The sequence below is a fragment of the Ascaphus truei genome, chromosome 8 (assembly GCF_040206685.1).
Source record: "Ascaphus truei isolate aAscTru1 chromosome 8, aAscTru1.hap1, whole genome shotgun sequence".
Classification (NCBI taxonomy): domain Eukaryota; kingdom Metazoa; phylum Chordata; class Amphibia; order Anura; family Ascaphidae; genus Ascaphus; species Ascaphus truei.
The window spans coordinates 82,604,600-82,621,859 of NC_134490.1; the positions used below are offsets into that span (position 1 = coordinate 82,604,600).

At 44.2% G+C, this 17,260-nt stretch overlaps 1 protein-coding gene across 4 annotated transcripts in view; it reads left to right on the forward strand.

The window, feature by feature from the left end:
* HECTD2 (HECT domain E3 ubiquitin protein ligase 2) overlaps nucleotides 1-17,260 on the forward strand; it is a 120,044-nt gene that overhangs the window by 72,714 nt on the left and 30,070 nt on the right. For all 4 annotated transcript variants that reach the window (XM_075612860.1, XM_075612861.1, XM_075612858.1 and 1 more), the window contains exons 5-10: nucleotides 1,360-1,449; nucleotides 1,884-1,948; nucleotides 2,295-2,340; nucleotides 2,592-2,701; nucleotides 9,078-9,226; nucleotides 9,709-9,835. In XM_075612860.1, the coding sequence (XP_075468975.1) occupies nucleotides 1,360-1,449; nucleotides 1,884-1,948; nucleotides 2,295-2,340; nucleotides 2,592-2,701; nucleotides 9,078-9,226; nucleotides 9,709-9,835 (587 nt within the window). The remainder of the gene's footprint in view (nucleotides 1-1,359; nucleotides 1,450-1,883; nucleotides 1,949-2,294; nucleotides 2,341-2,591; nucleotides 2,702-9,077; nucleotides 9,227-9,708; nucleotides 9,836-17,260) is intronic.

Genomic DNA, 17,260 nt, shown 5'->3' on the forward strand with positions numbered 1-17,260 from the left:
GGGAGGAGTTCGGTTGATCTAAAACTACCGGGACTTTTTCCACATCACGATCTGAGCACCGCGGAAGTTTGGAGGACGGTGACGCCATCGTGCCTATGTGAGAGGCCACCATCTGTAGATGACGACTTTATCCCTGAACTGTTCTGTATCCGATGGCTGGTAACCTATGTCATAACCCATGATGTGCCAGTGATTATCTACTCTGATGTACGCAGAATACTTACTGGCTGATATTATTTTACTTTACTAAAACTCACTTCACTATGAGCATTTTTGCGCTGTCTTTCTTGTTTTTTTTCTCTGCATAGATATGGTTGGAATACACTGTTCTACATACAGTAGTGCCGACGAGTATTCTAAAACAAATCTGGGTCAATCACCAACAAGACCCGGGTACATGCTGCAACATTTCAGTGACATTTCTGCAGACAGACTAATGGCCCATCGGATTAACAGCGGGGGTCCCTGGCAGTCCCATTCAAACTGAATGGGACTGCCAGGTACCCCTGCTGTGTTAATCCGATGGACCATTAGTCTCTGCAGAAATGTCACTGAAATGTTGCAGCATGTACCCAGCATGTACCTGGGCCTTGTTGGTTATAGCCTCAGATTTTCCAAGGCAAGTTTATGGTATGTTTTAGAATACTCGTCGGCGCATCTGTAGATATGGTTGGAATACACTGTTCTGCATAGGTATGGTTGTACTGTAAGAGACCCTCATATTCAAATCCTCGGTCTAAGACATTTGGTAGTGGCCGTTTCACCTTGATCAAATGACCTCTGGCCGCATCGCCACCAAGGTAAAGCCCTAATATTAGCCCTTACCCTAAAACCCCTTAATCTTGACTCCTAATGCTACCCAAACTCTAAAAACCGTAACCCCTTACCCCAAAACTCTTTACCCTAAACCCTTATTATAACCGCTAAAACCCCTAAAGTTAACCCCCTACCTTATCCACTAAATCCCCTAAAATGTACCTTCTCAGAGAAGCGGACGGCGGTGGAGGGTTTCCTTGCGGCTAAATGCTGGCGGAGAGCTGGTCGCGGCGGGATGGTCGCAGCCAAATGTTCCATCCCGTCACAACCTATTCCTTTAGACATACAATATGGGAAGTGTGATCCAAAGAAGTGTTTCATGAGGTCTCAAAGGCTTGAATTAAGTGTAACCTTTACATAATAAAGACTCCGCATCTTCAAATAATCCAGTGTCCAGAACACACCCCATTTGACCGTGCATGCTAATATTCCATTTTTGTAACATGATGTACAGTCTTGTGATGTTTTTAATTTTTTCTTATTCATAAAATGTTTACTTCATTCAGTCTTCTTTGAATCGTTCTACTTATTCCTTGTTCACAGAGAGATGCAAATGCTTCAGTTAACACCATTGAAGATTCCAGAGTCAATACAAAATATTTGAATGCAGTCTACGATGCCTTATTAAATACTGTAAGTATCACGACACTAAGAAAATACATTTAAGTTGGTAAGGGCTGAAACTCGCTTTCAAGCGCAATCTCTTTGTCTATGGAGAATATGTTATGATATTTGCTCAGTTATCAATGACTACATTATCTGCCCAAAGTGGATGCGACGGTGTAGAATGTAGATAGTCCTATTAGAAACATGTCAGGGATATTTATTTTCAATGCACTGTATTATATAACTGTGGGCATTCCAATACCTGTGAGCAAGGCATGAGGGGAAGCATGCAAGGGCAAACTGTATGCTCATGCTTTAACTATATTGTGCAAGAATCATGTTCAATTTCTTCTCCATTTCATCTACCTTATATGTCAATACCAAACACAAACACAAACCAAGAAAGCTTATCGGAAACTACATTTATCAGCGTAACTAATTTGACATTTATTTTATTGCAGGCTCAAGATATCCAGAAAACAGTACTGAAAGGAATTATCAACAGTCTGTTAAGGGAATGGAAAGGGTAACTATAGTTTGATTGACAGCATACGCATAATTTAAATTGCATGTTAAATTGCATAATCTGTGTATGCTTTTAGTAAAATAACCGCAAAATTGAGAGAAAAAACTTACATTGAGAAAAAACGCAAATTTATTTGAATTATTTTAAATCTAATTTCAATTCTTCATCAATGCAAGGATTCTTATTGATTTTAATTAAGTTGAAATAAATATCAGATTTAACAACCTCTTTAAATATTTGTATTCTTATGGGACCTGTAAAATATGTTAAGAATCCCGGAAATCTACACGACAGTTACATGACATGTTTAACATTACTGAACATCTTAATCTGTCTTATTCCTCAGGTCAAGAACAAAAGACCACCTGAGAGCCTACTTTATCCTAACACAGGTATACACTTTGGCTAACAGCCATTGGATAATTCATTCTTGTTTTGACCATCCCGCTCTTCATCTGATTTTCTTCCTAAAAATGTTATGATTTGCTTTAATTAATATTTAGTATTTTTTGATTCTTAAAATCTGTATGTAGTTGTTTTTTTTTTTACATATTAAATATAAAGTAATACAAATACTTGGCATGCCAAGCCAAAAGTATTGTATGATTGTACAGTAACAATTGGTTGTATTTATCTTTTTCAGAACCCACAGTTCAGTAGTACAGCTACCTATGTTATCTACGCACATTTACTCAGACAAATAGCCACCCTGGCAGACGCCGACCACCATGTCCTAGTGCACTGGTTTAAAAAGTAAGGACGTTGACACTTCAGGTTCAAGCAATATGATACGTGTGTGTTTAAAAAAAAAATACATCAGTTCTGTACTATGAGAAAATACTTGTAGCATTTAAAAAAAAAAATAATAATAATAATTTTTAATGTATGTAATGAGCATTTGTTGCTCCTGTAGAAACCATTTACAAAGTCACATCCCCTTCCTCTTCTGAAACAGACTCCGGCACACCCCTTTTGAGCCCTGCCCTCTCTCTAGCAGTGCACCAACTGTATCTACTGCTGCGGCACAGTTTATTCGAGCATTTGCCCGTTCTGTGCTGCAGCAGTAGCCTGGCGCGCGCCCGAGTGTGACGGGCGCACACCGAAGCAGCGGAATAGCGCCCTCCGATCGGGGCGCTCTCCCTACCGCTGCCGGGTCCGCCGGGTCCCCCGGAACCCCCTGCCGCTGTACCGCGATCGCGGGACACCAGGGCTCCCTCGGGGAGCCCCTGGACACGCGTGCAGGGGGCGCACGCTCCCGATGACGCGTGACCGCGCGTCTATGACGCGCGGCACGCCGAGGGGCGGCCACTAGCAAGCCGGGAGATTTCCCGGCTTGCGGTACCGACCACACTTCAATAAAGTGTGTCGGTAGTGTAGTGACTGCCTGGTCACATGATCTTCCCCACAGAACTTTGCATCATGGGTCCTCTTCTGCTGCACTGATAGCAATTTAGTGAACCCCTGAGCTGAATTTTCGGCGATCGACTTAGCTAATTACTTATCAGTGTGTAAATTGTACTGATGCACATATTAAATGGGGGGAAAAAATAAAAGTTATTAAAACGGCAGCTTAATCTGCTGCTTTAAAGGAGCTTTACCACTAAATGTTATATATCAACTAACAATAGAAGAGCACACAGAGACAACTCTCAGTGTACACAATTTATTCCACAAAAATAGAACAACGATAAAAGTGATACACAATTGCACTCACATTTGTACTTACTGCAGTAGACCCGATCAGGTATAGCAAGAACCACATTGTGACCTCTAGGATCAGACCGTGTATGCTTGTGCTGCGTGTCTGTGTCTCACTCTGGAGCCTTTGCTGCGTGCGCTCTCTATGCTCCAAACTCCTGCATCTCAGCACTTCCCCTTAGTGACCGCCGGGAATTTCCACCACCAACACAGATTCGCTGGATCACCTGCGCGTTTTGTGAAGATCTCTCACTTCCTCAGGGGCTATGAGTCTGTGCTGTGCTGCATGCTCACAATTGAGGATGAGGATATATATATATATATGTATATATATATATATATATATATATATATATATATATATATATATATACAGTGTTCGACAAATCACCCAAAAATCTACTCGCCCAACCAAAAAATCTACTCGCCACCTAGTCCCGCCCCCAACCCCGCCCCTAGTCCCGCCCCCAACCCCGCCCCTAGTCCCGCCCCCAACCCCGCTTTAAAATAAAATATATAATTAAAATTAAAATACATTTAATAAATTCCTAGTCAGAACAACATTCGTTTTTGACAAATGTATTTAGTGTGTGTGTGTGTGTGTGTGTGTGTAAGTGTCGGATCTAGAAATAAAAGCCAGGTGTGGATGACTAGTTTCCTGAACCCCTTAACCAGTGTCTGTACGTCCCCGCTTCACAATATCTAAAGCAGCAATCCCGCCTGGGATCTTACCTGATCCGCAGTCCCTCAATGTCCAGGTACCTCATTCCCGCAATGTTATAAGTTGGATGGGATGTGTTCCTTACCTGTCTTCTCGGTTAGAGGGGATTCCGATGTCTTCCGTGTGAAGCTTGAGTCAGATCTGGAAGAAAGCAGTATAGGTTATTTTGGTGTAGTATAGGACAGTTAAGATATATAGGGTAAATAAGAGAGAGAGAGAGAGAGAGAGGGAGGGAGAGGGGGAGAGGGGGAGAGGGGGAAGACCGGGGAGAGGGGGAAGACCAGAGAGAGGGGGGAGACCAGAGAGACCAGAGAGAGGGGGGAGACCAGAGAGACCAGAGAGAGGGGGGAGACCAGAGAGACCAGAGAGAGGGGGGAGACCAGAGAGAGGGGGGAGACCAGAGAGACCAGAGAGAGGGGGGAGACCAGAGAGAGGGGGGAGACCAGAGAGGGGGAGACCAGAGAGAGGGGAGACGGGGGGAGACCAGAGAGAGGGGAGACGGGGGGAGACCAGAGAGAGGGGGGCAGGGGTGACTGACTGACCGGGGCAGGGGTGACTGACTGACCGGGGCAGGGGTGACTGACTGATTGGGGGGGGGGAGGTACCTCTGGTGTCACACATACTCCCATACACACATACACATTCTCCTATATATATACATACACACACACACACACACACACATACATACACACACTCCCACATACATACACACACTCCCACATACATACACACTCCCACATACAAACACACTCCCACATACATACACACTCCCACATACATACACACTCCCACGTACATACACACACTCCCACGTACATACACACACTCCCACGTACATACACACACTCCCACGTACATACACACACTCCCACGTACATACACAGATTCCCACGTACATACACACACTCCCACGTACATACGCACACTCCCACGTACATACGCACACTCCCACGTACATACGCACACTCCCACATACATACGCACACTCCCACATACATACACACACTCCCACACACATACACACATACAGACACACACACATATACACACACACACACACACACACACACACACACACACACACACCTATATACACACACACAGGCCGCGACCAGCACCACCACGCTCCCCCGCCCATCTCCTGCTCCGCTCCCACATGAGGGGGCTTCCCCCGCTCCCATCACCCGGCGCGCTCTCTGACGCGGACCGGGGGGAAGCGGGGACATGAGGGGGCTTCCCCCGCTCCCATCACCCGGCGCGCTCTCTGACTCGGGACCGGGGGGAAGCGGGGGGGGGGGAAGCGGGGACATGAGGGGGCATCCCCCGCTCCCATCACCCGGCGCGCTCTCTGACACGGGACCGGGGGGAAGCGGGGGGGGGAAGCGGGGACATCCCCCGCTCCCATCACCCGGCGCGCTCTCTGACACGGGACCGGGGGGAACCGGGGACATGAGGGGGCATCCCCCGCTCCCATCACCCGCCGCGCTCTCTGACACGGGGCGGGGGGGGGGGGGGAACGGGGACAGGAGGGGGCATCCCCCGCTCCCATCACCATAACTGCGGGCAGCAGGAGCACCGGGGAGGGAAGGGAGGTGGAGGAAGGCACAGATAATACTTACTGTGTCCTCCATCCTCCATGGGAAAAAATGGCCGCTCGTTGGGGGCGGGCTCATATAGAGCCTGGCCGCGCGCTCCCAGGCTTTGTGGGCGCGCGGCCAGGCTCTATATGAGCGGCTCTATATGAGCGGCCAATCATCTGTCAGGTAGGGGGAGTTTTTTTTTTTTTTTTCAGCCAGCGCGAGCAGGGAAATTTCAGCGCGAGCAGGGAAAATTTAAAAAACAAAACACGTGTGCTGCTTGGGCCAATAGTTACTCGCCCGGGAAATAATGCTTCAGTACTAAAAATAATGCTAACACTAATAATAATAAAATATGTTTTTTAGTTAGATATTTTGGCCAAAGCATCATAAGCTTGCTCACCAAATCATCAAGGTTATTATGGTTTACCTTGACGATTTGGTGTGCAGGCTTATGATGCTTTGGCCAAAATATCTAACTAAAAAAAACATATTTTATTAGTATTAGCATTATTATTAGTACTGAAGCATTATTTCTTGTAATTATTACCATGTATGTTTTGTCATTTGGATGTAGCACTGGGCACCCCCTGTCATATATTATACACACCCTCTCAAACAGCACCTAATAAAAAAAACTCACACCATGTGACGATAATGGAGTATGATTAGCCCAAAGCCGCGGCCAGGCTGAACGTGAGCGCACGAGAGCCGTGGCGTCAGGTGCAGAGTAAGCAGGTGCAATTTCTGGTTCTGGCCAGTCGAAATTTGCAGTTGCGGGGGGCGCGGCCGTGACATCACAGACAGCACAGCCCGGTCAGCTTTACCCTGGACGAGGCCTTAGGCTAAGGCCCCGGTAACTCCGCTGCAACGCGCGCCCTCGAGATTGGCGGTGCGTGCAGCCGATTCCCTGGTCTGCAGCTCACTGCAGGAAGAGATACCGGGGGGGGGGGGGGGCGGGCCGGGGGAGTGACGGGGGCGCGGCCATGACGTCACCCGGCAGGTTTGCCCTCATTGGCTGAACCGCCGGGGGACGTGCCGTATCGCTCGTCGCGAGTCCTGCTCTCAATTCTATTGAGAGCAGGATCAACTCTCGCCCCAGCGCTGCGGCCCCCCCTCGCAGCGGGCCCGGCGCCATTGAGGGGAGGGTTCTCGTCCGTGCAGCGGACGCTGTAGTAGGCAGCGGGGTCAAGGCCTAATACTACCGATATATACTACACTAACTTCTCTAATCCACAGATGCAATGTTAAACACAAGTGGATACATACTGTATACATACATATACTACACTAACAATAATAATATTATAAAAACACTGATCTTACAAGTCTGTATAAAATCTAGAACCTCAGAACACATTTAATTCAATTGGAGCTAACAAAAAAAAAAACAGGTACAGACTGGGCAATAGAATAATAAGTGTGATACAACAGAGATTATGCAAATACAAAAATCTCCTAATACAAAACCTCACACCAGGTGAAGATAATTGCATAATCTCGGTTGTATACAGTGTCTGATCGGGTTTTATGTGTCTATTGCAGTAAGCACAAATGTGAGTTCAATTGTGTATCACTTTTATCTTTGTTCTATTTCTGTGGAATAAATGGTGTACACTGTGAGAGTCGTCCCTGTGTGCTCTTCTATTGTTAGTTGAAGTGGATTTACAGAAGGTTGGGGATATCGCTCTGAAGAAAGCAGCACCAGGACTTCTCTATACCTATGATGGTTCCCCATTGAGACTGGACATTTTTTATGTGATATATATATATATATATATATATATATATATATACAAACACACCTTATATATTATTTTTCATATGATATGATTATGCCAGGACTTTATTTTCTGGGTTGTCCTATACAGTATGTCCCTATAGCTGACTGGTAAACAAAATAAGAAAAGTTTCCCTGTTGAATGCACTCACTGTGACGTGTAATGGTATTAATCTTTAAACACCTTTAATTGGTGATAAAATAAAAATTATTAGTAGGATTGGTGTTGGCAAATAACTCTAAACATAAAATTAAAACTATTTAGCAGATAATCAAATGCGGCCCCTACGGTGTATGATGGGATATACGGGACAAAAATCTCCTACTCGGTTGGAAAAACAGACTTGGTAGTATATATCTCAAATGATATTGTCTGCAACTCCCATTTATACACAATGCTAAAACTCCAAGAAGACGTAAACAGAGGGGTGCAAATACCAGTACATCCCATCATACACTGTAGGGGCAACTTTTGATTATCTGCTAAATAGTTTTAATTTTATGTTTATAGTTTAACTCTGTGGATTGGCCATAGATTCGCCAACACCAATCCTATTAATAATTTTTATTTTATCACCAATTAAAGGTGTTTAAAGATTAATACCATTACACATCACAGTGAGTACATTCAACAGGGAACCTTTTCTTGTTTTGCTTATCATTGTTATATTGTCCCTATTGCACCTCAGTGTAAACATATTATCCATTAATATACGTTTAAGTACTTGGGCTGATGCGGGAGTATCATCCCTTCCCCTTTTCCCAACAATTTACCTATACCGGACTGATTAATTTTCTTTATGCCTTTTTAACTTTCATTATTTTAATGCTTTATTTTGTCCCTATATTGTTCTAGGGTTGAGTGATTCTGAGATCTTAGTGTATGTGTATATATATGTGTGTGTGTGTGTGTGTGTGTGTGTATATCTATATCTATATATAGATATAATCTATATATAGATTTACAGTATATATATATATATATATATCATTAACCTTTTAGCAGCCTTTGTCTTTAGCTCGGATACCATTTTAAATGCCTAGAATGTTACAGTGCTTTTTACTGTATTTTTGTGGTAAACACAAACACCTGTGTTACTGTAATGAATGCGGTAGCACCAAATACCTAAAGCTGTACCAATACAATGCTATGTAAGAACGTTATTGATTGATGTGTGTAAAGCAGGGGTGGCCAACTCCAGTCTTCAAGGGCCACCAACTGGTCAGGTTTTTAGGGTATCCCTGCTTCAGCACAGCTGGCTCAATCAGTGGCTCAGTCATTGACTGTTGGTGGGCCTTGAAGACTGGAGTTGGCCACCCCTGGTCTAAAGCATATTTTCTGATTAATAGGATGTCACAGAAGCGGTTCAAGCAATTGGTCGATAGACTTCTACAATTTATTTCTTTACGTCTCTTTCCTGCAAAGCCTGAAGAATTTCCACCCTTGGCAAAATGTACATGGTGGATTCCATCTGCAACCAAAGTTCTAGCTTTACTAAGTATGTTATTTTGCCCCTAATGTCACCCACTCCCTTCCCATCTCTTCACCAATGCCCCCATGTCACCCACTCTCCCTCTTTGTCACCCGTTATTTATGTTTGTCCCAAAAAAACTTTGAATTAAAGAATAAACATTTTTTAAATGCCCCTATTCAATAATGCCATAAAGCGATCGTCCATATGCTACATGGAGGCCCCTAATGAATGTAATGGGAAACCGCCTCACCGTGCTGGCGAAGAGATCAGCTCGAATCAAATAAAAGGGACACTAATCTTTTCCAACACTGGAGAACGCACATTTTAACCCCATATAGTTCAGTGGAGCTGTTTTGTTTTCTCTGCTTGGGAAAGACGGCCTCACACCATGTTGAATAATGACCTACATTGTACGTCAAGTACAAGCGTATTCAAAAGCGACATAGAGAACTGTAACTGGTATGTGTGCTAATTGCTATTGTTTTTTCATTGTATGTTCACTACAGATGCTGCAAATACTCTTTGTAATCCACCTATGATTCCGTACACTGATTTTTATAACTCCACTTTGGAACATATTGACCTGATGGAAGAATATCAGAACTGGCAGTGTTATGGGGGGAACTCGCACAGGTTGGTGTTTATATCGTCAATTCCTGATGTAACTATTTTTTTTTTTATGGATCATTACATAAAATTACCTTTTCACTATAAATAAAAGTCAAATGATTTACATATATTGGTATACTTGTATACAGTAATAGAACTTCTTCTGAAGCAGGGTGCCTTCCAACAGCATGTCATTCACTTACTTATTCAATAATTTTGATGAGCTTGGTGAGACGACACACAATGCCAAACTGAATTGTTTATTAAATGAATTGCTATTATATATGCATAAGGGGAATATCCATAACAACTTATCTTCCCTCTTAGCTTGGATAATAAGTCGTACATTGCTTTCTTCTGCTCAGATGGATGGAAGTACAGAAACTTCTGCTTATTTTAAGATACTATCCCGGTTTCACTTTCTTTTGTTAAATTCTTGCCTGTTCAGTAGCCACCTGACTGACGTTCGAGATTTCCTGGTTCAGGAGCAGCGAGTCCCCGGGCAAACTGGAATATCCAAAATGACCATAAGATCAGGTCTCGCTCCTGCGGCCAAAGGAACAGCCACGATAACGTTGTAGTCCACAGCTATATTTGTAGTATTTGTTTTTTTATTTATTGCATTTCTATGCTTTTAGCACGACTTACTCCACAATATTGACAATTAGTTGAATGATTTGATAAGCTTCTTTTTTGGCAAGGCTTTTAGTTACATTTGTGAAATGTTTTAAAAAAATGTCACCATGCCATCTTTCAACGTAAACGTAATAAGAAAAGTTGCACGCAGAACATTGAAGGGAGGTACAGTGACCACATGATGGCATCTTTGTGCTAGCAAAGTGCACACAGTATTGAGCCAGAGTTACAAGCTTTGGAAAATAAGTACTTCCACTTGCTAGAATTAGCATCGTAATTTCCTAGACCTGAACACGAAGTTGGTAATGCTATATATATTACATTTTATGGAAAGAACATCTGCTTCCGCGTATATAGAATAAGGCCCTGAGAATATTGTGAATCATGCAGACTACGTAATAAGGTGTTAGCAATAAGTATCATCAAATGTAGCAACGTTATTTTCACATTTGTCATTGTCTTCCATTTTCTGTGGCTGAAAATATCAAAGGGAAATAACACGGAGCCCATTATCATACTGTATGTACAGGCATACCCCGCTTTAAGGACACTCACTTTAAGTACACTCGCGAGTAAGGACATATCGCCCAATAGGCAAACGGCAGCTTGCGCATGCGCCTGTCAGCACGTCCTGAACAGCAATACCGGCTCCCTACCTGTACCGAAGCTGGGCGCAAGTGGGGAGACTATAGAGCCTGTTACAAATGCGTTATTTACTTCAGTTATGCACGTATGAGACGATTCCAGTACAGTACATGCATCGATAAGTGGGAAAAATGCAGTGCTTCACTTTAAGTACATTTTTGCTAAGCTGCAATAGTGTCGATTGGGGCGCTATCGCACAAAAACTCCCATTGACTTCAATGTACGTTTTGTATGATGTCTGGTAAGGTAAATATTTTAAAAGTCCTCAGATTTTACAGCTCAGAATAATATCTACACATTCCTGAAACATATATATATACAGGTAAACCCCGTTATAACGGGCTGGTGGGGGGGTGGGTGTGAAAAACGGGCTGGTGGGGAGGGGGTGGTTGTGAAAAACAGGCTGGTGGGGGGGTGGGCTGCTGACATGTGAGGGGGGGTGGGCTGCTGACATGTGAGGGGGGGTGGGCTGCTGACATGTGAGGGGGGGTGGGCTGCTGACATGTGAGGGGGGGGTGGGCTGCTGACATGTGAGGGGGGGGTGGGCTGCTGACATGTGAGGGGGGGCATGGGCTGCTGACATGTGAGGGGGGGTGGGCTGCTGCCATGTGAGGGGGGGGTGGGCTGCTGACATGTGAGGGGGGGTGGGCTGCTGACATGTGAGGGGGGGTGGGCTGCTGACATGTGAGGGGGGGCTGCTGACATCTGAGTGCTGTGAGAGCTGTGTGCTGTGAGCAGTGTGTGCTGTGAGAGTGCTGTGTGCAGTGAGCGTGTGTGCAGTGAGAGTGTGTGCAGTGGGTGTGTGTGTGTGCAGTGGGTGTGTGTGCGTGTGCAGTGGGAGTGTGTGCGTGCAGTGGGTTGTGTGCGTGCAGTGGGAGTGTGTGCGTGCAGTGTAGAGTGTGTGCAGTGTAGAGTGTGTGCAGTGTAGAGTGTGTGCAGTGTGTGCTGTGAGCTGTGTGCTGTGAGCTGTGTGCAGTGAGCTGTGTGCAGTGAGAGTGTGTGCAGTGAGAGTGTGTGCAGTGAGAGTGTGTGCAGTGAGAGTGTGTGCAGTGAGAGTGTGTGCAGTGAGAGTGTGTGCAGTGAGAGTGTGTGCAGTGAGAGTGTGTGCAGTGAGAGTGTGTGCAGTGAGTGTGTGTGCAGTGAGTGCTGGGAGTGTGGAGTGTGTGCAGTGGAGGTGTGTGCAGTGTAGAGTGTGTGCGTGCAGTGTAGAGTGTGTGCAGTGCGTGCAGTGTAGAGTGTGTGCAGTGCGTGCAGTGTAGAGTGTGTGCAGTGCGTGCAGTGTAGAGTGTGTGCAGTGTAGTGTATGCAGTGTAGTGTGTGTGTGCAGTGTGCTGTGAGGAGTGTGTGCAGTATAGAGTGTGTGCAGTGTGCAGTGTAGTGTGTGTGCAGTGTGTGCTGGGAGTGTGTGCAGTGTAGAGTGTGTGCTGGGAGTGTGTGCAGTGAGGAGTGTGTGCAGTGTAGAGTATGTGCAGTGTAGAGTGTGTGCAGTGTGTGCAGGGAGTGTGTGCAGTGTGCAAAAAAATTAATGTTTTAATTTATAAAAAAAAAAAATTAAAACGGGAGCCACGGGAAAACCGCGTTATAACCGATTCGCTCTGTGTGTGTGTCTCTCTGTCTGTCTCTCTCTGTGAAGCGCCGACGTCCAGACACTGGTTAAGGGGTTCAGGAAACTAGTCATTCACATCTGGCTTTTATTTCTAGATCCGACATTGACGCACACACGCACACACGCGCACACACCTAATTGTAGTATAATGTAATACAATAAATACATTTATGTCAAAAACGAATGTTGTTCTGACTAGGAATTTATTAAATGTATTTTATTTATATATTTTATTTTAAAGCGGGGTTGGGGGTGGGACTAGGGGCGGAGTTGGGGGCGGGACTAGGTGGCGAGTAGAGTTTTTGGTTGGGCGAGTAGATTTTTGGGTGATTTGTCCAACACTGTATATGTATATATATATATGTATATATATATATATATATATAGGCAATACGATACCGCACGTGGACAAATATCAGAGGCAGCACTCCAAATGAATATCAAAAATCATGTATTATTCAACAAAACATCATATCCATTGGATATGATGTTTTGTTGAATAATACATGATTTTTGATATTCATTTGGAGTGCTGCCTCTGATATTCGTCCACGTGCGGTATCGTATTGCCTATTTATTTGTACAGGATTTGCACCCATTCTTTCTATTCAGACGGAGTGCCTATGGTTCTTTATTACCTGATATATATATATATATATATATATATGATCAAAAAATAAATAGATGATACCGTTCTGTGGCTAACGAAATGCTTTTATTTGTGCGAGCTTTCGAGATACACTGATCTCTTCCGGCGATGTTACAATGAATGAAGCAAGCAAAGGGTATACTTAAAAACAGTGTCTCTTGGAATGTTATCTGTGCTTGTCCTTCCCTCGGTGTGGATGAGATTTATGGCTAGAGGTGTTAAATGGTTCCTGAAAGTAAGTGATGTAAGACTTTGTGTGTATCTGTGTGAATATAAATAAAACCCACTTGCCAACACATACAACACAAAATTCTCCCAACAACTGTGCACCAAGAACTCAGAAAGATTAAGGAACCATCTGATCAGCATCTGTTACAGCAACAGGAGAAAGACAAAAGAGATGATAGACTGCATCCTGGAGACAGGAGAAATTCACATAGACACATGGAGAGGACTCCAAACATTCCATGAAAAACTCCTGAAGGGTCTAATTAGCAATAAGGAAAAGAAACTGCACAGACTGAGGCTAAGAATGAGATACTCTGCAGCAGCCAGCACAACAACTAATAATACAAACATTGACAGTCACCAACAGCAGAACTGCACTGTTAACCTCTCAGATTACACACCCAATCAAGCAGAGTCCTCAGTATTATCAAAGGGTCTCACATTCTGCCCTACCAAGCCTATGGACAAGATTGAGCTGTGCAGTGACCTGGAAGAATACTTCAGAAGGCTGCGTCTTAAGGAGTTCTTCCACAACAGACACAACCAAGATTATGCCAACACTGCAGAAGGAGAGCCGCTGCACATGAGCAGGGAGAAGCAAAAATCCAACTGGCTCCCACAAACTGGGCGCAACCCCACATTGGACCGGTACATTGAAAGCTTCAGACACAGCGCCAAAACCACCATCCTGGACAAAGTAAGGAAACAAACATATAATCTGACACTGATGGAGAGGAGAGCCATAGAATCGCTAAAGGCCAACCACAACATAACAATCAAACCTGCGGACAAGGGAGGAGCAGTGGTCATAATGAACACCACAGACTACCTGCGGGAAGCACACAGGCAACTCTCTGATTCACAGTATTACACCCAACTGCAGGAGGATCCAACTAAAAATATATGAGAGAACTCAACAGGATCATTAAAACACTCCCAATCCGCACGAGAGAACAAATTCTGGACCTGATACCAGCTAACCCAAAACCTGGCACATTCTACATGCTCCCTAAAATTCACAAAGAGGGTGACCCTGGGCGCCCTATTATATCTGGATCTAGCACACTTACCGAGAATATTTCTGGCTGGGTGGATGGCATTCTAAAACCACTTGTCAGGAACACACCCAGCTATATCCAGGATACCACCGACCTGCTAAACAAACTGAATGCCATTGGCCCCCTCCCAACAGGAACACTACTAGCAACCATGGATGTAGAGTCACTTTATACAAACATCCCCCACGAGGATGGGATTTCAGCCTGCAGATACTTTCTGGGACCGCAGGAGCCACTCACAGAGACAGTGACTAAGTGCATCGAATTTATTCTGACCCATAACTACTTCACATTTGGAAATGACACATACCTCCAGACAACCGGGACCGCTATGGGTACTCGGATGGCGCCACAGTATGCCAATCTGTTCTGCGCAAAACTGGAAAGTGACTTTCTTGCCACCGGTCTCTTGAAACCCCTTACATACCTTTGCTACATCGATAACATCCTCCTGATTTGGACCTCTGGCGAACAGGACCTCCTACAGTTCTATGACAACTTCAATACGTTCCACCCGACCATCAACCTCAAACTCACCCATTCCCCGGATGAAGTACATTTCCTAGACACCACCATTACTATAAAAAAACAACCAACTACAGACTTCTGTATACCGCAAACCTACAGACAGAGCCAGCTATTTGAGGGACAACAGCTTCCACCCGACACACACCAAACATGCAACCATCTACAGTCAAGCCATACGATACAACCGGATATGCTCCGACACAGCAGACAGAGACCAGCGGATTAAAGCCTTGAGATCAGATTTTATAAACCGTGGATATAACCACAGAATTGTAGACCAGCAAATTCACAAAGCCACCAGAATACCAAGAAGTGATCTCCTTGAATACAAACAGGAGACAAGCGACAGGGTACCTTTTGATGGTCACATATAACCCACACCTAGGAGCCCTACGCAAGATCGCCAGGGAACTACAAGCCATCCTCCAGGAAGATACAAGACTGCAACAGGTCTTCCCTGAAGCACCCTTATTATCATACAGACAACCTCATAATCTCAAGAATATTATGGTGAGTAGTAAAGTATTCAGCAGTACAAATGAATGCGGGATGAAACCATGCCAGGACCCAAGATGCAAAACCTGCGCAATGCTCTACACAACGGACACAATACAAATACCACACAGGAATCGGGAATACAAAATCAGAGGAAGGTTCACCTGTTCCTCCAGCAATGTCGTGTACCTCATCAGGTGCATGAAATGCCCAGGAGGCTGCTACTACATAGGTGAGACGGGGCAGTGCCTAAACAAGAGAATGAACCTGCATCGCCACAGCATCACGTGCGGAACAAGAGACAGTCCTGTCGGCGAACATTTCTCTGACTCTGGCCGTAAGATGAACGATCTGTGGGTTGCCAAACTCAAAGGTAATTTTAAAACACCGAAAGAGAGACGGTTGCATGAATACAAATTTATGCAACTGTTCGGGGCACTTAACGGTGGCCTAAACAGAGATCGAAATTGTATGAGTCATTACTGACACAAGTGAACTCTCTTCCCATGAGCGCTAAAGACCATGTCTGTACATACTGTGCTATATGTATGCACACACAGCTGTCTCTTACACATACCAACACTCCTTGTATTTCCATCCCTATACACCAATAGGGACCACATAGTATCCACACACTTTTAGTTATGCTACTATCTCTCACATTTCCACACCTACCCACACTATTTATATTAACTCCCACTCCACACACACCTTTTGTAATGCACTGTATACACTGTGTTCTCTCCATTCATTTATATTCACACAGATACACATACACACTCTTACATCACTTACTTTCAGGAACCATTTAACACCTCTAGCCATAAATCTCATCCACACCGGGGGAAGGACCAGCACAGATAACATTCCAATAGACACTGTTTATAGTATAGCTTTTGCTTGCTTCATTCATTGTAACATCGCCGGAAGAAGAGATCAGTGTATCTCGAAAGCTCGCACAAATAAAAGCATTTCGTTAGCCACAGAACGGTATCGTCTATTTATTTTTTGATTATTACCGGCTAACACGGTACTGATATATATATATATATATATATATATATATATCTATATATATATATATATATAGATATATATATATGAGAGAGAGAGACCCTTTTCCTATTGTTTTAAGTCCCATTGTGTTATAATATTATGTCACATGTGTACTAAAGCGCTATGTACCTGGATTGCGCTATATAAATGAAGATATACATAGAAAAATGGAAAATAAATGTGATGGAGCTTGAAGAAGTTGAAGACTGTCTACCTTGGCCGGCAAGTAACAATGCATGGGTTCCTTGTGAGTGAAATCTGTAGGAGAATAAAGATGGAATAGAGCACATGTGGCAGAAACAATACAATCTTTTAAGAGAACCTTCCACTGTAAGGGAAACGTTTTCAACCAGTGTATTCTTCCGGTGCTCGCGTGTGGATGTGGAACTTGTAACCTAAATGAGAAGATAATTCAGAAGCTTCAGACAAGGCAAAGACGTATGGAGAGATGTTTGCTGGGTATTACCCGAAGATATAAAAAAATGAACGAATGGGTTCGAAACCAAAGTCTGTGGCATGACATGGGGGAAGAAATTAAAATGGCAGTG